Consider the following 21,675-nt stretch of genomic DNA (forward strand, 5'->3'; position numbering starts at 1 on the left):
CAGCTCGCCTTTCCCCGGAACGCCTGCGTGTCGCCATAGCAACCCAGGACCCTGCGCCTTAGCCGCCCGCACTGGGGGCTGCCTTCGGCGGTGCCGGAGGAGGTGGAGGACGGAGACAGCTACGAAACCACCCCCAGACTGCTAGGGGGATTCCATGCGTTTTAAATCTCAGCACAGGTTCAGAAGCGATAGACAGTGAAATTGTCTGATCGGGCCGTTCTCCCAGAACCCGAAACTGCACGGAGCGCGGAGCTTCCGCCCGCAGGCCGGAGGCAGTGCGCAGGCGCTGTCCCGGGTCGCATCCCCCTCCCCCAGGGATGAGCCCCAAGGTCCGCAGGAATCGGGCAAGCATCCCTTGAGGGTTTTTTTCCATCTCTCTATTCCACTTTTTCGTTGTTTTGCATACTTTTCTAAAACCCAAATTCAGGGGGAAGTTGGGTCATCAAAAACTCCGGGTTGCCATCCATTGAGGCTTTATTGCGGAGGTGGCCCCTGTCCTTGGCATCTGATCTTGATCAAGTCTTCCTCGGACATTAAGCACCGCCCGAGTAGCACGCGGAAGACCTCCCTAGGTCGAGACACTTTTTGCCTGGGGGCAGGGGAGGAGATTGCACGTTAGGTGGAGCCAGCCCCTGTGAAATTGTGGGGTTTTCTTGCTTGAAAACGTGTTCTCTGTAAAGAAGGTGATGGACGCATCCGCACGGAGAAGCCGAGGTCCTGCCCCTTACGGTTCCCAGGGATCATTTTGTGTAAGATGGAGCCTTAATGCCTAATAATACCGGTGGAATCCCAGTGTCTAGATGCCTCTATCCTGAAAAATAAAATTCAGGAGGAAAGAAAACCTATCCTGTAAAATTGTATTCTTTAGTACCAAGTACAGTGCCTGGCACAAACACCTTCAATACGTGATGTTTGAAAATCAAGAAGGCAGCTCTATCGCTTCTACGTTGCTAAACTTAAATCCCTGGTTTCTTTCTGGTTTCCAGGGTAATAGCAATGAAAAATATGAGCAAAATGTTGAAAATGAAAACGTCTCTCAGGCCCCTTTTAATTCTCCTAGTCAAACACCTTGGGTGTGTGAGATTTTAGCCTTTAGCCCTGTCTCCCATCAGCCTAATTTTTCTCTAGATTTTCCGGAATTAAAATACACATATACTTCACCTTTAAGAATTAGCTACCACCAAAACAGGTGATGCAATGCACAAGCAGGTAGAAGGTAATTTCCCCCGAAAGTCTGCCTTCCTCTTTCCTCACTGGTGTGTGACTGTACATTATACTTGGGAATCATAATCAAGATACTGAATTTCAGAGGGCCCAAAACTCCAGCATCGATTTATATAGGTTTATCACGCCTTTAGCTACTGCAAGAACAAAGTAACTCATCCTTCATATTCTTAACCTAATTTTTAAAAAGTGTATAAAGTAGCAAGCACAAGAATAGATGAGAACATAAAAACACTGTAATAAGACCATTGCTACTGAAGAATACGATTGTTATCCGTGGGAGACTACTCTCCTAATTTTGAATTATACCAGGAGAACCCTAAAATGGAGTAAGATGTAGTATTGAGGTCTTTGATGGAAAATACCATAGCTAAATGCAACATGAGCAGGTAGAACTTTTGCTTAATAGAAAGTATCAGGACATAGTAAAAGCGACAGTCATAGTTATAAATGGGGCTAATTGTGCTGGTTGTTTGTTGGTTGACTTCTGAGGCAACTTAACACCCACACTGCAGTGGGATCCTCCAGGGCTTCAGGTGGACAGATCATTACATCACAAAAGAGCCGGTAATGTGTTGACCAAACATGCCCTCAACTGGGAAAAAAAACAGTGGGTGTGCTTTTGTACCAATCTCCTTTTCACCAACTCATTTTCCAGGTGTGTGGGCAGGGATTATACATGTCTGTGGACAGAAACACAGCATGCAAAAGCTCCCTGAAAGAGTCTGAGTGAGTGGGAAGTAGGCCAGAATTTTTTACTGTAACTAAAAAATGGAAGTTATCAATCAGAAATGTTTAAAAAGTGACACTGAGAAATCTACACACTGCTCAGCCAAACACTTCCCAGGGGCAGCGTAGTTTCTAGGATTGCTTCCACACAAAGACATCACTAAAACTGAAATGATGCCTGATTGTCTTCATTTTAAGTCATTACTCAATTCATCTAAGTCTTCCTTCCGAGTCCACGTGGCTGTGTCTGCAGGAATATGCTCACAAGTGTCTCTTCAATGCATAGCATAGTAGCTGGCATGTGGTGTTGTAGTCTAGAATAAACTCATCTTTCTCATCAAATAGTAAGTTGGGCTTCCACAGAGAGCAAATTCTGTGACCATTACAACCTTAGTATGTCACTCCATGTGCAATTTCTCATGGTATATTCACAAATTGGTATGCTCCTGTTGTATTAATCAGATTCATGAACCTTAATTTGGGTCCAAATGCAAGCTGAGCCTAAAAGGACAGGACCCTAAACTTTAGTAAATTCATCAAGGCAAATTGCCGGACGGGGCTTTGCTTGTAGTGGTAATGAAGTCACTTGGCACAAGGGGCATGTCTAATTTCTGAAGGGATTTTTCCGTTCCCACTCTTCTGGCACTGCAGTCAGGCAGATAGGTAGACCCAGACCACGGCAGGTAACTAGAGTAAGTACTTCTTGGCCTTTACTATGATACAGTTGGCCCTCCATTACTGCAGGTTCCACATCTGCAGATTCAATCAACTGCATATGGAAAATATTTGAAAAAAAATTACCTTGTTACTGACATGTATTAGATAGTTAGACCTAGGATGTCTGCATTTCCTGGATATGTTGACTTCTTTCCTTATCATTATCCCCTAAACAATACAGTATAACCATTTACATTAGGTATTATAAGTAATCTAGAAATGATTTAAATTATATAAATTATATGCAAATATGACATTTTCTCTAAGGGACTTGAGCATCTGTGGATTTGGTATCCACAGTGGGGGTGGGGGTCCTAGAACCAATCCTGGTCAGATACTGAGGGATGACTGTACATGCGTCTATGGATAAAATGTTGCAGTGTCAAATCTTCCTCATAATAGGTTCCTATTTTGTGATTCTTTGGAGAGAAGCTGCTGCCTATCTTGCTTGTTTCCCAGTCTCATCTGAAAAAGTACACTTCATGGGCCACACATTTTCCACCTTTCATTAGAAATGCAAGTCCATTTCTACCTATTAGGTGAGGGTGGGTGCTGCATTTTTAGAAATAGCTGTTCACAAGTTTTAAACAACCAAGGGCAAAAGGAATCAAGCAACAGATAATGACCAATATAAAGAGAGGAGGCTCAAGAATCAGTGTCACTGCTTTTCTTGATGCAAATACAGTCCCAGCTGGGTCCCATTATTTTATTTTTGTAATCTGTAACATGGCTCCCTTCCACTATTTTGGATAAAAAAAAGTTCTATTCTTCGCCTTCTCTTTGGCTATATTCAGCATATAAAGATGCCTGATAGTAAATGAAAAGCATTTATGAACGTGAAATACATAATTAATATAGAGTTAACATTGAATAAATTTGAGACTAGGTTTTTTGAGACAACAGAGACTAGGTTTTTTTCCAAATATATTTATTTATCATAGTCTTCACATACGCAATATTTTGCTATTTCTTTTTTGTGTATGTGTATTTTTCAAAGCTTAAAACTTTTTAAGTTAATACGAATACAATGCATACTAAACAAAGTGATAATATCAATGATTAGACAAACAAGGATTTGGAGGGACGAGGGAAAAGGAATTCAGTAAAAGAGAAACGAACGAATTAGAAAAGACATCTTTAATTATAGGAAAACCTTTAACACTTCTTCAGATTTCTGTGACCCTTCTGCTGCTCTCATAACACTAGGGATTTAACACACCAGCTGGAGAGGTATGGAAGGAAGGAAGCTGCCACACGTGCTTATGGTAGAGCCTTAGCTGTGGCTTGAACTCTCTTCCCACCCAAGAATTGGCACGTTTGCCCATGGGAATTCAAACTGCCTCCCTAAATGATTGGGTACACTAATTGCCTCATGTTTCAAAGTTATTTAAAACAGAGAAAGGACACCTACCACTTCATTAAGACAAAAGACCACCACAAAGCATGGTGAGGTATCTGCTAGCTTAAAGGTTAGCACTCCCTTGGGAAGGGCATATTGACCGCAGAAATATGTAGAAATATGATGTAGAAATAAGGAAGAAAGTGTTTACAAAAAGGAGTACAGAGGCAGCCTCAGATTTAAAAAAAAACTTATCACTTCTGAAATTAACCCTTTCTTTTGCTCAAATCCAAAGTAGCTATTAAAAACTCTTTCTACTGTACAGGGAAATACAAACATTATTAAGGATTTAGTAGGTTATATAGATGGTAGAGTTTTCCTACTAACCTAAAATAGAGTGTGTCAACTTTATCATTATTTGTTGATTTCCAAACTGGGCATTAAATTTCAGGTGGGGAAGGGCGTGCATGGGCAAACCAAGCAAAGAGGGCTCCACTCTCCCTTTTTCAACCAGAGTAGCCATATTCTATCTCTTTTATAAACTGGGTTCCAACACTCTCTTACTTGATGATGTGAGAAACTAATGAAATATGTACTCACATAAGCTTCACAAATAACTTATATAAGCTTCACTAAAAACATCCCTCAAAACATTTACGTCGCAGTTCCTTGAAGTTCTGAGCCATAAGCCTTAAGCCTAGAGAGAAGATACGTGAAACAATGTCCAAGACAGATCTTTCTTTGATAGCATAAATATACCATACATATACATAAACTGTATTATATAAACTACATAAGCTACATGAAATTTTGCACAGGATTAGTAAGCAAGTCACTTAAAACTTTATTAACAAAAGTATGAACTAGCTTCCACTAAGAAATTTCTTCTGTCTTCTAACGCTATTTAAGCATACTTTACACTGGAAGAAGTAAGGCCTCATTAGCTTCCTTCCTCTCCATAAATTTTAAGAAGTATCCACACCAGTTCTAAACACTGGACTTAAATACCTAGGTAAAAGCAGAAATGTATTTCGTTTTAGAAGCTTGCCCCCCTAACCAAATGCTGAACAATAAATCAGAAAGTCTGTTTGCAGACGTGGAAACATCAGTGAGTGCCTTTAAGAATCTTGTTAAATATTCTTGTCAATTCCATTATCGGAGGGCCTATTACATCAGTCAAAGTTGTAACCCTGATTCACATCATCCTGAGAGTCTCAAAAAAAACCAGCATGTATTCTTGGGAGTTTGCAGCATTTGAAACATTCACATTCTTAAAGGATTCCAATGAGATCATAAGGATTTAGAATTCACAGAGGGTTAAGAAAATAATGAGGCCCTATTTCTGCCAGGGCTAGTGCTTTGCAACAACCCTGTGAGGTAGTTATTACCTCATTTTACAGATGAGGAAAACTGTGGCTCTAATAAAGTAAGCAACTTTGCCCAAGGTCACATGGCTAGTAAGTTTGGGACTATCTTAATCAAATGTCCATGCGTGTTCTTTTATAACTGCACCACTGGTTTTCAAACTGGTTGTTTTGGGGAAGGCGAATATGGGTGTGGCAAACTTAAGAAGGGCTCCAGCCCCCCTGCATCTTAACCTGAAGCAGCTATATTTTATGTATTACATGCTGGGCGTAAGTGTAACAATTTATTTTTAACGGTTTAGGCTACTTGGTTATAACAGTTATATTAGTTTATCTTCATTATTTCTCCCCACACAGAACAATAAACTTTACTCAAAATTACTTATGACCATACAAAACAAAGATATATTTTTGAATAAAAGACTTCAACAATTCATAAATTATGTATTCTTAAGCGACACAGCCCACATGACCAGTTTTTAAACACACAATGTTCTGTTTTCTTTAAAGACTTCAGGATTAAATTTTTCAGGCAAATATAATTTTAACATTATCATGAAAATTGCCTATATGAAATGAATTACTTCTATAACAATCTGTTTGCAAATACAGAATATTTACACACTGTACTTTCTTAACCTGCCGATGTCATCCACTTTTACCTTGCACCAATTGAAAAAGGAAAAAAACATTTCTCCACTCCCTTTGCTTCCAAATGTTGTAGGTATCGACAGGTTAAAAACAGCCTCAGTTTTCTACTTAAAGTCTAACATGTGGCAAGCAACTTCACTAGGCAACTGCAAATTAATCCACCAAAACCAAGAAAACTCCATTTACCTTCATTATCCAGGATTGAGAATAAAAGCATTTAACAAATTTATGACAAAGTTAGAGATCTTAGTTATTCTCTTGGATAACACACCCAAAAGAGTTACTATCATTAAAATTTCTTAGGGAAGAAATTTTAAACTCATTACTTTTCAGAAGGAAAAAAATATTATTTGGTAGCTAAAAATAATTTTTACCCCTACTAGCAAAGGAGGGGGAAAAAATCAATAAATCTTCCTGAAACACATTAGTAACAAGTTTTAGTTTTAATTTATTTGTGTCAAGATTTGCTAAAAGCAGCCAGCATTAGCCAGCAATAAGATCATGGCTATCAAACTAGTTTGTTTCATAGAAAGTGGCTATTCCTTTCATTGTTTCTGAAAATGTCTTAGGACAGTCTTGAAATTCTAAAGAGTCGACAGTTATTACACATATTATTTGTTGTCACTTAAAAATTTGGGGCAGAAAAAAATCACTAACAAACAAAAGGAAGATGACAGTTTTGTTTTGTTTTTGAAATAGCCTTCATCAGTCCAACAAATACATTATTCAGAATCAGTACAAAGCGACAACGTTCTCCCAATGAGAGTACACGATTATAGTACTTAAGAATTCCATTTGCTCGCTTCAACAGATGGGCTTATTCATAAACAAGTCTTAGACCAATCTAGTTTTCTCAGCTCCCTCATTATATTTAAAATGGAGTTATAAATTCAAGGGGTTGACTCATGTTGATTTTTAATAAAAATGCCAGAAATCAGAAGCTATGTTAAAGCAGTCTTTTTACAATTAGAATACCACTATGCAGATAACTACTGGGTAGGAACATGTGGAACCTTTTCAAAAATAACCTCCTCTGAGGTGCACCTTAGTCTGCTGAAGCTGGATTTGACGTTTGAAAACTGCTTAAATGCATTACCAAAGGTATGAGAAATAAAAGAGGTGACTAAACGGGCACTTGTGGTACAAATTAAGTGTGGCTATTAAGGAACCACTTACCTTCTTGAGAGACTTGACTTTAAAACAATTCAGAAAAGATTTCCGACAACTTTTTGGATAGCAGGAGGGTGGTGAGAATACCAAAATAACCTCTCCAGTTGGCTGCTCCAAGCAACAATAATCTTTTGGGTAATTCCTAAGTCTCACTTCTTTGGGTGGAAAGTTGAACTCATGCTCACTCTTTACAAACGTAATCACACCTCATAAATACAAACAATGTAATTCCTCCACACCACATTGTATTAACAGTGGGATCTTATAACAAGGGGCATCACGTAATGAAGTCTATTTTCTTGAAAATGATCACATATTAATTTGTTTTGTCTAAAGTATACTATCATTAAAAGTATAATAATAATTGAGCAAATGCAGAAGCCAGCTTCTGGATTTTTAATAATCACTTTAATGTTAATGAAAATTATTAATACTATGTTACAGACTTACTAGTCTGCAAAGTAATTCAAGTCAGTATTTATTAGACAATAAAATAACTGTACCAAAGGATACTTCTAAATAACTTAAAAGAAGTTATGACCTTAAAGTTAAAAAAAGTTATTTTCCACATATAAGTTCCATGATAAAATAATTCAAACATATGATTGACTCTGCAAGACTTTAAAAACTTTAAAGAAGTTGTTTAAAAATTACTTTGGAAGTTATAAGAGGAAATATTTTTCTTTGTCCTGTGCCTTCTTTCTCTTTCCCTTCCTACTTCTATTCCCTCGATATATAATATTATATTGAATATATATATATATAATGAATGCAAACTCAAAAATTCAAGGTGAAAGGTATAATTTTGCTTCACAGAAATCAAGACCTATACTGTATAATGAAAACAAGGAAAAAATTGAGTAGAACTGAATTTTTTGAAAAAAAAAATACAAATGAGGATATATAAAAAGATTGTCTTTGGAAAATATTTTCTTTCTATTAGAAACAGCAAAACATTCCATAATATTTCTTTCTTTCCCAATTGTATGATTAATTAATATACACTCCAACAGTGTGCATGAGAAAAATTTCTAAGCCAGAGGTATTTAAATTATTTGTTCATAAGTGTTTTGGCTAATTCAGGGGCCGAGAAAACATGTTCAGTCTCTAATTAAATAAAGTCAAGAAACAAAATCGATATAATTTCTGAGGCATAGCCAATATGACCCAGCAAAAATCTGTCATTATGTTAGCTATAAGTCTCCCTTCCCAAAAAGGAAAAAAAAGTACTGCTTAAGTATACAAGATTCCAATAAACTTTCAACAACTCATCTTCAGGTGACTTAGGAACAGAGTGAATCATCTGTCAAGTCTGGAGTGGTCCAAGTAACACAGATAACTTCAGTAACAGCTGGAAACAGATGCTGGCCCCAAGTCAGGCAGAATACCCAGTCTTCAGTGTCAAAGGAGGAAACAAAGTACAAACTTCTAAAACACGTAACGGCAAGTCCAGGAACGTGGCCGGATATAATCCAGAAGTGTGGGCTTCAATGAAAAACAGAAAAACAGAAGAGTAGTTTACTTGTGTGCACTGTGTGCATGAAGTATGGGGGGGGGGGAAAGGGGTGTTAATGTAATATATTGTACATCTCTAAAATGCCTCCCAGCATTTCAGTAACCTCTAAGCTATAAGCAGCTCAATAATTCAAAAGATGTTCACTATTTTTATCTATAGCATAGATTTATTTGATTTAGGAGCTTTACATGAAGCTTTTAAAGTCCAGTAAATTCTACACAATTGCATGGTCTTCTGACCAAATTTCAAATAGGCATTGCTTCTTTCTGTATCTTGTATTTTATTTCAGCACAGCCCTACTTTTACTTGCCTAAACTCTAAACGGTGGTAGGTTAAGAATGATAAAATATATACACATGTATTTACTATAATACAAGGTTTTGTACAAAAGTGTAGAAATAGGAAATAGACTGGCGCAAGAATTTGAAAGGTGTCATTGAAAACGTTGCATCCAAATTGGATTTTGATAAAATAAAATCTGACAGGTGGAATCTGAGTGTAAAGAGCAGAGTGACCAGAGGCAGAGCTCAGAGTCTAGAGCAGTTGGTTCAATTGCACAAAGGGGATTAATAGGAAATAAGGAGGCAGACTTAGGGCAACATAACAAAAACAGAGTAGATAGTAGGAGAAGCTTTGGCAGAGAAACTGATTATTTTGATTGTGGACATCTTCAGTTATAGATGCCTGTGAGAAATACCCAGATATATGAAAAAGGCATCCCCTAAATATTTGGGAGTTATCCATATGCAGCTAAAAGCTAATGCTCTAAAAATGACATTCTTACATAATTATGAAAAATAAAACAACAACAAAAAAATTTAAGGGAAATGGGATCCTAGGCAAGAATGTAGCTGGACATTTTTACAAATAGTTAATTACTTTGGAAAAGAAGCAGTAAAAAAAAATGCATGTTTAGGTTGGGGTGAGTACACATACCATTGGGAAAACCCTGGAGAACACCTACATTTTTAGGACACAGGAAGAAAATTAGGAGCTGAAGAAAAGGCAGTAAAAGCAAAAGAGAAGAAAGCAGAGAACGAAGAAAGAAAAAGAAGAAACCCAAAAAGTAGGACAGTTCAAAGTAAAACCAAAGAAAAGAACATTTTCAAGGCTAGTTCAGTGAGATCAGATAATAAGCTAATGCTTTTACTCCATGTTGCATTCCGCTTAACATTAATTCATCATGATCTCCACTATTGTCTTTCCCCTTAACACTGCCCTCCAGCCCTCACAGTGGACAAGCAGGTCGCTTTTCCACTCCAGCCTGACTGGTGACTCACATTTTTCAGAGGACAGTGCTGCCGCGCATACCACTCTTGAGAATAAAAGCAGAGGAGGACTCCGTTGCCCGCAAAAAGGGAAGTCCACATCATGACGTTCCAAATTGGCCTTTTCCGACTATCATTGACAATGAAGTTGAAAGCCACTAAAGTCAGGAAGAAAGCGAAAAATATATATATAGTGAAACATAATTTATCAGGAGATGAGCAGTCTCAGCTATCTGCTGTAATCATTTAATTATGACAATGAGCACCAACTCTGTATATGTGTTTTATTCTGGCCACTTTTCCTATAAATAAAAATGAAGTTCCAGGGTTGAAGTTTATTAACCAGTGATTACTTGGCAATCAGATAATATTTAGAACAGGTGAAAATATACTTCATGGACTCATTCATATTCTGACTTGTCCCTCTCCCCCCCACCCAAAAAAGGGTCAGTTTTTTTCATCAGCTGACAGAGTTGAAGGATGGGGAAACTGTTTTTATAGTTTTTATGAGCTGCCAAATCAGGGTTATCAATAGTCTTCAAGAGGTTACTGAGTTCATTTCCCTACTTTGAAGTGTAAGCATCTTGAAACAAAGTTGTGTATAATTACTCAAAGTGAATGTTCTTACCAACTGATGAGCAAAAACTGCCCTGAGATAGTATTACTACTTACAATCTAGTTCTCTGCATTGACTTTATACTTGATTTTCTAAACTTCTCTTTTAACATCACACTCCTTCCTCATGGCATGCCGAGATACTTACTTCCAAAAAACATGAAGAGCACGAAGAGCACTGGATAAAAAAAGCTCAGGCAAACAGCCAGCACATACTCGTGCACTATAGCAGACACAGCAAAGACAGCTAACATGGCAGCCGATCTGAATTTCTTAGTGAAAAACTAGGATAAAAGGAAAGTAGTATAAAGTAATTTTAACAAAGTCAGCAGTTAAGCATGAACAATACATATAAGACTTAAAATTACCACATGGTAAGGCACCTGTTTAATTATATTTATATGTGATTTCCCAATCTACTCCTTGAATTAATCAAATATATTCTAATAATTTCAAAAAAATATCTGTTCTTAAAAATCCTTATTTTACTAAAATGAGGCATTTTCAAAACCACTGATGTTGAAAGACCGGGGTATATTTCCAAAAACATTAATAACTTATACTAGTAAGTCACTATGGTTCACAAAACATAGCTTTCATGTGTAAACAGGTACGTCAAATCTCAACCTTTTTGAGTAACACCGTGGTAAATAGGGCATTCTCTCCACTTTTATAGGTAACAAAACTGAGATTTAGAAGGAAGAGACTTGCCTTGTACTACACTTACAAATGAAAGAATACTCAAATACAGTGTATTTGCACTACAACATGGTGTCATTAAGCCAAACAGTGCCCTTATTTAAAGATTCAAGTCTGCAAGCTAGAGATAACCAGTGTTAATCAACCGTGAGACTCAAGATTACACTTCATCCGTCTAAATACATTCTGTTCTAAAGACTGTCTCGAAGACCTACATGTCACCAAGCGGAGAGATATAAATCCAAATATAGGTGTTTTTCCACTTTAAACAAACAAACAAAAACAAAAATGAAAAAAGTTAGAGGGAGATAATTTGTTGGCAGTGAGATTGATAAGAAATGATCCATTACTGAATTACTGGTGAATCATTTCAATGTCTTGAGGCTTCCATGCATTCTTGCTTTGCGATTATATAAAATAAAACTTAGAGCACAAACATGGTATTAGCCTGGTTCCTGCACATACTGGTCTCTTAAGCACTACTATTCAAAGCAGACAGTTTCTTCGACATAAATGGCTCTTAAGAGAATTGAAGACGACTAAGTTATCTTCTTCTAGCTACACAATAACAATACTTTCTGGAAAAAAATCTCCATTTCTTGAACAACATCACCAAAATCTTGCTCCTTACCCAGAGGAAGTCCTTGTAAGCATAGTAATATAGCCAGTCATGAACAACCACATTCCAGGTCCTGTAATAGTTGGAGTATGATGTGGAGTTCCACCAATCCTGAGGAAAAAAAGCACAGTTATAAAACTATACACATATAACATCCACATACACATATATGTTACACACATACACAAAGAGCCAAAGCAAAAGTCCCTGAATATTCGCAAAGAATATACACACATAACATGATACCCAGAGTGTGTTATGATAAATTCTTAGTCCATACACTGAAGTCAGAAAAATCTCAAAAGGTATTTTGGTTATTCATGCGCAATATGACATCAATTCTAGTTCTATATATGATTAATTCCCTAGGTTCACTTTGTCTCATTATCAAACAAGTTGTAGTGGAAGACACGGAACACACAGAATCATTAAATCTAGTGTTCCTCTAAATAGCAACCCATTAATTCCCCTTACCTTGCTAAAACACAGTGAGAGAATTCTAAGGTCACACAGACTTGGACAGCATGCTAACGCTAGGGAGCTAGCTGTGTGCAGGTATCACAGAACAACGTAAGCTGTGCAAGGAGTGAGGTGGTCGCTACCTCGAAGTCCTGGTGCTCCTTTACATATTTACCTTGCTCTCTACTTCAGATCAGACAGATGGAATCAGACATCTAAAACTTTCAACCTACGTTCACTATTTCTTTGAGAAAGGACTGGTAGGGTTGGTGTGTTGCCAAAATCACAACAAACAAACAAAACTCTAGACTCTGGCTCCAGTCTAGAACTTAACTCCAATTTTGAAAGTATAAGAATACTATTTGGAGCGGAATTAATATTTTTCAAAAATAAAGGAGGGAAAAGTTATTTTCTTCATGAACTGTCCAACAATCTTAAATGGAGTAATTTGCTGAGATCATTCCTGCAGCACCAGACAGCCAATTTCAAAACAGTCAGCATACTCTCATAATGCTTTCTGGACACATATTTTCTTTCTGTAATCACCAAAACAGGATCCAGTAAAAATCAGATGTTAGATGAAGGAAGCGGATATTAGAGGTAGAAGATAAGGCTTTGCTAGTTATATTGATAGCAGAATTTCAGACTTAATATTGGTAAAACTTGTGGAAAAAAATTATTTCACAATGTTTATGTTAAAAAGCTAGTAGCCAACAATGCTCAAATACTTGACAAGGAGGACATAAATAAAACGTGAGATGGTAAGTCCAAGTATACATTACCTTATAAAACATCCTGTCACCAAAGCGTAACATCTCAGCAAAGGCATTTAGCCAACAGTGCAAAAAGGCAAAAAAAGTAAGAAACAGTACCAGCACACCTGAAAATAAACAATATTAAGAGTCTTTCCAAATAGCTCAGATATCAAGCAATTAATTATATGTCATCATCAGTTTAGCCAGAATTATTTCGTAAAAAATAAAAGTTATTATTCCAGCTTACCCATTCCAGAGATAACGTTCTTTTAAAAGTTAATTATTTTAATTTTATAAACCAATACCTTCCTTCCAAATGGGTTTTACAGATGACAAATGACCCAGTCTGTTTTTAACAGAAATGCCCAGATGTATGCCTTAACTTAGTACCCAAGGTCCTTTAAAATCTGGACCTCATGCATTCCTTTAAACCAGTTGTTTAAAACTGGAGATTTTGCCCTTTCCCTCCCTCACCCTGACCCCAGGAGACATTTGGCAATTCTGGAGACGTTTTTGGTTTTCACAGATCAAGGGGTGGGGGTTGTGCTATGGGTATCTTGTTGTTAGAGGCCAGGATGTCGCTAAATACCCTACAACGCACAAGACAGTCCCCCCAAAACAAAGAATTATCCAGCCCCAAATATCAATAGTGATAAGGTTAACTTATCTCCAACTCTATGCTCCCAGTGTTGCAAACATCATCCATAACTGGACTTTTCTAAAGTCCATTCTAAAATAACTCCATGCCTTTGCATTTGTCCCACTACCTGAAAGCACTTTTCTACCACTTCTCTGCCAGGCAAATGCCTATCTATTTTCAATACCCAATGTTAAATGGCATCTCTAATATGATACAAAGTTCATCAGCACTTTCTTCATCCTCCTTACGTAGTATATATTACACTACACTGTAAAATGTCCCTTTACATGTCCACCCCTTTCATTTCTTTATGTATTCAAAAAATATGTATAGAGTATCTACTATGTATCACACAATATGGAAGAGACTGAATGGCTGATTGGCTGTAAGATACAATCCTTGATCTCAAGGAATTTGTAGCCTAGTGAGGAAGACACACAAGTATGTAACATATATCCTATGAGAGGGGCAGATAAAAGAGTTTACTGAAGTAAATCTTGGGGGGTAATCAGGGAGGGTTACTAGAAGAACTCTGGGAGAGAGGGAAAGTTAGAGAGAAGGTGACGATGAAAAACATCACCAACATTTAATGGTTACAGAAAAAAGAAAAAGCAAGTAAAAGAAACTAGAAATATAATTAAATTGCAAGTTTCCAAAGAGTAAAGAGAATGTATGTCTTGTTCACTGCTATGTCCTCAGCACCTGGCATATACTAGGTACTCATGTATCTCTAAAAAAAAAAATAAGAGGAATAAAGTAAGTTAGGAGATTGAGGAATGGCCAGAAAGACAGAAGAATAATAAAGAGTGGCAAGGGAGATTTCAAAATGTGGTCGACGGCATGCAATGCTTCACAGAGCTCAAACAAAATAAGGGCTAGAGCATCTACTGGATTTAGAATCAGGAAATTACTAATGATTTTAATAAAGGCCATTCCAGCGGCCTAGGTGGAATAGGAGCAAGATTATGGGAAAACAAAGCATAAATATGCACTATCCACAGTCAGAGAAACCAAACTTGAGTGTAAGTCAGAAGACCAATGGGAAGATTGGCCTAAGACTGAAATATACTTCATTTATGAGACAGATGGAAAGAGGTCAGAATGGGTATAGATGTGTGAAGTTAATAGTGAAAAGCAGGTAAATCAAAGGTGCTCATAAATAATAACTTTCTATTGTCCTTGCAACTTTATGAATGACTACATTAACCAATACCCATGTTACCTGGCAAGATGGAGTTAAAAACACATAGGACCAGAACACGTGCGCTGAAGGGTTCCTGTTTGATATTCCGAAACAAGGGGGCACAGAGCCTTTCAAAGATGTAGTACACGTAAAATAAGCAACCAAAAATCTGGAACACAACAAAGATATAATTATAATCATGATGGCTTAATAAGGAAATATGGTGGTTTTTTTCTTTTCAAAGCATATATATTCCACTTAACACTAGTATATAAAATTGCCAAGCTGTAACCCTTCAGATATTACTCATGCCTAGTTTCTACTATACCTTTTCCCAACCCTTTACCAAATGGCACTTCTAAAAGATCAGATCTCTTAGAATTTGCTTTTCCTGCTACATGAAACCCACAGCGAAAGAATGTATTTCATAAATGGGTATTTGATTGAGACAAGAATTTCAAAATGGGATCTTTTGGGATGTATGATGCTGAGAAGGGGTTGGAGAAGTTTGGGGAGTGGGTCAGACCACACCCACGCACATATACATCCCAAAATGAAAAACCAGGAGGGGAGGGGAAAATGAATGTAGATGCTTCCTGAAGTAATCAAATGGAATTACTTAAATTAAAATAAATTATTTTACTGAAGAAAATTACTTTTGATGTTGACAAACACTGTTTACTGTACTGGGAATAATTTAAAGACTTCAGAAAGAGTTCTAGCGCTCCCAACAGACCTGGATTCACCAACTCTTTAATTAGATTAAATTATTTTAATAAATTCGAATCCCTACCTCCCACTAATCAACAAACCGTAGGAATTTTTTTAAAAAAACTTTACCTGTGTAAACTGCATAGCAACATAACCCCATCTTATAGTGGGAGTCCTAAAAAGGAAGCAACAAAATAAGTTTTCTAACTAAAATAAATAATTGAACTTTAATACAGATCCTCACAATATTTTCCCACACAGAACATCATTTTTGGCATATGAAATACTTGCATAATTCTGTCAGAAATTACTGAGAACAAATAAGTTATTCACAGCAAAAGTTATTCCTGTGACCACCATTTGGGGCTCACCAGGCCAGTGAGAAAATTAAAACTCATTCTTTTTTCTCTGTAGCCCTACATGAACTGGCCCCTGCCTACCTATCCCACCTCACCCATGCCACACTTCTGGTACTCACCACATTTCTACTTCATAGTGCCATTACCTGGGATAGTTGTCACGGTAGATGAGGGTAGGAGCAAACAAGAAGTACAAGTACTGGTTAACTGTGGGTACTGGAACAGTGCCTGGAAAAGGACAACTATGCTTAGGTCAGAAGCTCTTCAACTTCTCTTAGCAAAACTAAAGGGAAATAAGGAAGCACAGAAGAGGGAAGAATAAAACGACCTCTCCTTAGTTCATGTTGTTTCTTCCTGATCTCCCAAAATGATGACCTATTCTTGTATTAATACACCAATCCCTCTAAATGAAGTTATTCCTGTGACTTAGAGATAACTTCTAGAGCTTTGAGCAGCAATTCAAAAACAGTAATAAGTACACATGGGTGTACTGAGTCTATTAACAGTCTATAAAAATTACACAAAGTTACAAGAGTCTAATGATCAATGTTTTTGAATTGTACATATGAAAGCAAAACAGGAACCATCACAAAAATAGTGAGATAGTCTTCCAAATCAATATGGATTCTATATATTTCAAATCAAACATGTCTGCAGAATGTAATATGCCATCCCAATAAAGACCAAAGGTTGAAATACCCTAGGAGTAATCCTTTGACATAAGGTAATTACATACTTGATTTCTCCTTAGCTGACTTTAGTACCCGAGGCACATTCTCTCTGACAAATGAATGGGCCTTCATTATAAAACGAATCTACAAAAGGAGGGGGAAGAAAAAGATGAATTTTCTATCATTGTCTTGTCTCACATAAGCAACCCCAGAACCACACTAGATTATAGTCACATAAAGAATATTTTAATTTCGCATATACCAACTCAAATTCACTTTTATGCAATAAAGCCAATGAAAAAAAAACTCTAAAGAAGGACATGTTATTGCTCAAATTATTTTGCGTTTAACAGTACTATTACAGGTATAGTACAAATTAGGAAATTAAGAGTTTATACAAAGAAAGTCTCCTGAAACGGTCCTTTCCATTAGTCAAACAGAGCAATACATGGTAGAACATTCTGAAAGGCGTATAAACAAAATTCTGTTCTTTAGATGGGAATAATTATATGACAAACAATGGATTTGACAGCTCCCAAGTGAGGTTTTTAATTATAAAAATATTTTATAGTACAGGTGACTACTACAAAAAGTATTCAAGAACAAAATTTGAATTAATCCAGAACAGTTCAATATGGTTTATTTCAATGATTAAGAATCAGAGAACACTGAAGCTGGAACAAATTTTAAGAGCTGTGGTGATCTAGCTTAACACTTTCATTTTATAGATCATAGCACAAAGAACCAGATATGAACATTTATCCAACTAATACAACTAGTAATAACAGCACGCCAATACATTATTGTTGTTATAATAATAACATTAGTAGTAACAGTACTATTAGTACTAGTATTATTTTAACTGAGCATAGGATTGCATCGGGCAACACTCAAAACTTTACCTGTTCGAATACAACAATGCACCGGGAAGCTGGTGCCAGTGTATATGCTAACACAACATATGTTGGTCCAAAACCGAGAACTCCAATCTGGAAGACCATGAAAAGTAAGCCATGGAGGAGAGAATGGATCACAGGATGAGAACTCTTGCTGTAGCCTCTGGCCCAATGTTGAAAGAGGAAATAGGGAAGTGAGAGTGTGCAAAGGAACATGGCACACCACGTCCATAAAGCAACAGGAAGTTTGCCAAACGCGTAAGACATGACACTGAACTCCAGCACCAGCCTGGGGAGAAAAAGCACAGAGAAAGGACACAGAAGTAAAATCGTAATATGCGTTGATTCATATCATTCACAACTTTCAGGCCCAAAACTCTCAACTTTAGGAAACACAACAACATCAATACATTGAAGTCATGGATGTTAATAGTTGTACTAGATAGAGAACTGCTTCTAAACCTCTGCTTCAAAATATATTTCGACAATACATTTTCTTAAAGCCCTAAGATAATACGGTCTTTGAACTGAAGATACCTGATATAACCCAAAATAATAAGACTTTGAACTTCTCAAAGATTAGATTCTCACATTAATGCATTTTAAGCTCTAAAATATTCTCTGGCAAAGTATTCAAATAGCAATCACTGTTAAATACAAAAGATGATTTTTCAGAAGGAAATAGGTACAATTCAAAAATCTATTAATATACTATTGTATCACTATCTCAAAATTTAATTTTCTAATAAAGCAATAATTCAATGTATAATTACCACACTGTCATTTTTAAAGTTACAACTTGATTTTTATATTAAAAAGAAATATCACATTTTTCAAACACTAAATTCCAATAAGCTACTTACTTTTAGTAACAACCGGAAATGCATGCCATAGCAGAAATACTGATAAATCATATATACAAAATTCTTCCATTTAGGAAAATTACCTAAAAGCTACTAATTATGGTCTATTAAAATAGACCAGTTGAAAAATAAAATTAATGAAACTTCTAATCTTTTTAGTTGAACTTTTCAACTAAACCTCAAATGAGAAAGGAATCTCAACCTCAAATCAGCTGCTCTGGGATTTCCTGAAGCAAATTTAACTAAATCACCCATTATCAAAATTTAAATATAGTGAAAATTTCCAACACCCCATGCATCAACTAGACAAAGATCCCTTTTCTTGTCTTACCTTCCTTCATCAATGTAATCTACTACAAGTGTGCTGAGGATAAAAAGAATGAGGAGGGCAATGAACATGTGATAAATTGTTCTGATGTGGTCCACTTCGAACAGCTCACTGTAATTTAAACAAATAAAATAATAATCTATGTTTAATTGTAAAACACCAGACATTAAAGACTTTAAAGCAGTTCAGAAGATATTTCCTTCACTCTCTAAAAGAATCTCAAATAGTAATCACAGAATATTAAACCTGAAGTAGAGACAGTAAAAGACACGATCAAGGTAGAAACTAATGGAAGAGTTTAGGATAAGCTCTTTCGGATAAAATGATACTGCCTCCTAGAAAACAGCATGCATATCAAACACTTCAAAGAAATGGTGTAAATTCCGGAAAACCTCCAAGAGCCATGGTTTTCTAAGGTAGGCAAATGGCATTCGCTAAAAACAGGGAACACAGAAACTATTTCAAGAGCTAAAAAGATTTTTAAAAGTCCTTTTCTTAATATTCTACTCCCTCCACTTAACTTAAATACGTACTATATTACTATCTATTTCCAAGATGTTAAGATTCACACATATGCATTTCGATAACGTCAATGATAACCAAGTATAACCCATACAAGTCTGTAAGTTTAACCATTTACAAATATTTCACTTTCTATCCTCCTTGATCTTTTTATTTGACTAAGACTGCAGCATAACTTCAAGGAAGTTGATGACAGATTATCGTTCTTATTTCTAACACCTCCTTTGAAACTAGATAAAGAACCTCCTTTGAAACTAGATCAGAAAGAAGGAGCAAGAGACAGCCAAGTATCAAAACTAATGATTTACATGAACACAGAACAAACTCATTAAGTATTCATAGATGAAGCAGTGATTCTAAAAATCAGTTGGTTTTTTTTTTAATTCAAACTAATAATTCCCAAAAACAAGTAAAAAATACTCACTCTAAAAGAGATTGCCTGATAACAAAAATCTTTCCATGTTCTGGAGGTGCTCTGAAATCTCTGGGAAGAGCAAAAAAAAAAAAACCAAAACAAAATATAAATACGTCAAGTATAATATTGTAAGAAATTTAAACCTAGGGATAAAAGAAAGAATATCACAAACTACAGCATGTAACATTAATTAACGGCCTTCTTACTATGATGCAGGTACTACGATAAAGATTTTAGGGGTGTCATCTCATTTACTCCTTCTGAACAATGCTGTGAGGCAGGTGCACGCCTGTCCGGTTAGGCAGGAAGAAATATTATACACACCCGACTAAAGCGGCACTAGTTCTGGCATCACACCCAGACAACCACTCCTTCTAAGCCTCCATCCCTAAGGTCTCAGACAGGCCTCTGGCTATACTTACTCGGGTTCACACCCTGTTACTGGTCTGTCCTCCGAAACTGCCCTGGTATTCGTGATGCCCTCCCTAATGTCAAAGGCTGCCTCCAGTTACTGAAAGCTCACACTATAATATCTAGCATGATTATCTTCTTTAAGGCTCTTTGCAGTACCGCCAGCGCGTCTATCAACTACGACGGGTTAAAAGTGTCCTCCAGAACAGGAGAGCCTGACAGACCACAGAGGCCTAAAACCAAGACGCACAAAATGGCAAATTAGCTCACACTGGACTTTGATAGCCTCCATTGTTCTAGATGACTGACCAATTGGAAAAACATACACTAACTGCACTGCACTTTATCACAAGTATTGTGTAGACTATAATAGTGAGGCAGTACAGTGACGTGGTGAAGAGCAAGGACTCTAGAACCAGATCCTGGGATCAAATCCCTGCTGTGTCATGTTGGACAACATTTAACTGCTCTGTGCTTCAGTTTCCTAATCTGTAATATACAGATAGTTACAGTATTTACCTCATAGGGTCACTGTCTGGTTTAGAGGTAAAGCACTCAAGTGTAACCATAGTCTTAAATGAGTTCTGCACATTTGTCATAAACCACATTTAAGATGAAGGACCCCCCCACTCCTGCTTCCAGTAATTGAATCATTTGCCCAAGACAACACGTAGCTAAAGAAGGGGCTAGGGTATAAATTCAGACATTTTTGCGGCCCACATTCTGACCACTGGGCTACACTAGAATAGATGTTTGCATTAAAAGAAACCATAATAGTAATAATCATACTTACTTAGCTCTGTGCTTGTTTTCTCCTTCAAGAACAGAAAAGGACGTGAGCGCACACCCACCATTGTCTAATGATGCTGATTTTTCAATGAGATTGGTCACAAAATCATCAAAGTGTGTGCCAACTTCCTTCATAAAAAATGGCTTCAATTCCTAGAATTTTATAACAGATAATGGAAGGCGTGAGGAACTAACACATGCTTATGGGTTATTCACATTTTTCTAAAGGGGTCTCTTGAGCAGAGCTGGATCAAAGAAATCCGTGTTAAGTGAGTTCACAGGAGTGAAAACAGAAAAGTGATTTCTACAGTTGACCTGTAACTTCAGAAGTGGCTACTTAAAAAGCAACATGATTATGCCGTTTTAAAAAGTTACACCATTTTAAGCATAAATCAAGATAGCAAGTAATTACCCACTAAATGAACACCTACAAATAATATACAAAACCAAAATAACAGAAATGATAAAAATGACAGTATTTTTTTCTCTTCAAGTTTTTCTCTGGAAAACAACAAAAAGTAAAAGGCAGTAGTATATAATTTTAAGTCTCCTTTCTTCTCAAGCAACCACGACGCCCAAGTACCCACTGTTTATGTTTTAGATCATATCATCTCTATATATAACCCACAGTTGCACGATAATGTTTATTCCTATCTCCATAGCTATACATTTATCTAATACTAACACATATTTGCATAACAAAATTGTTATACATTTTGGTCCCAGACTATTTTTAACATCCAGTTTTTGAAAAGTATGAAG

General features: G+C 36.6%; 1 protein-coding gene across 1 annotated transcript in view; it reads right to left on the reverse strand.

Annotated features, from left to right (window-relative positions):
- Positions 1–7,577: 7,577 nt before the first annotated feature.
- The window catches only part of SOAT1 (sterol O-acyltransferase 1), a 57,262-nt gene continuing 43,164 nt past the window's right edge, over positions 7,578–21,675 (reverse strand). The window contains exons 4-16 of the mRNA XM_081026516.1: positions 20,918–21,066; positions 19,723–19,782; positions 18,780–18,887; positions 17,592–17,874; positions 16,755–16,833; positions 16,165–16,246; positions 15,789–15,834; positions 14,988–15,117; positions 13,153–13,250; positions 11,924–12,022; positions 10,742–10,877; positions 9,991–10,136; positions 7,578–8,679 (exon numbers count right to left, since the gene is read on the reverse strand). Of these exons, the coding sequence (XP_080882642.1) occupies positions 8,623–8,679; positions 9,991–10,136; positions 10,742–10,877; positions 11,924–12,022; positions 13,153–13,250; positions 14,988–15,117; positions 15,789–15,834; positions 16,165–16,246; positions 16,755–16,833; positions 17,592–17,874; positions 18,780–18,887; positions 19,723–19,782; positions 20,918–21,066 (1,473 nt within the window). The 3' untranslated portion in view covers positions 7,578–8,622. The remainder of the gene's footprint in view (positions 8,680–9,990; positions 10,137–10,741; positions 10,878–11,923; positions 12,023–13,152; positions 13,251–14,987; positions 15,118–15,788; positions 15,835–16,164; positions 16,247–16,754; positions 16,834–17,591; positions 17,875–18,779; positions 18,888–19,722; positions 19,783–20,917; positions 21,067–21,675) is intronic.

The sequence above is a fragment of the Rhinolophus hipposideros genome (genome assembly GCF_964194185.1).
Source record: "Rhinolophus hipposideros genome assembly, chromosome: 19".
Classification (NCBI taxonomy): Eukaryota; Metazoa; Chordata; class Mammalia; order Chiroptera; family Rhinolophidae; genus Rhinolophus; species Rhinolophus hipposideros.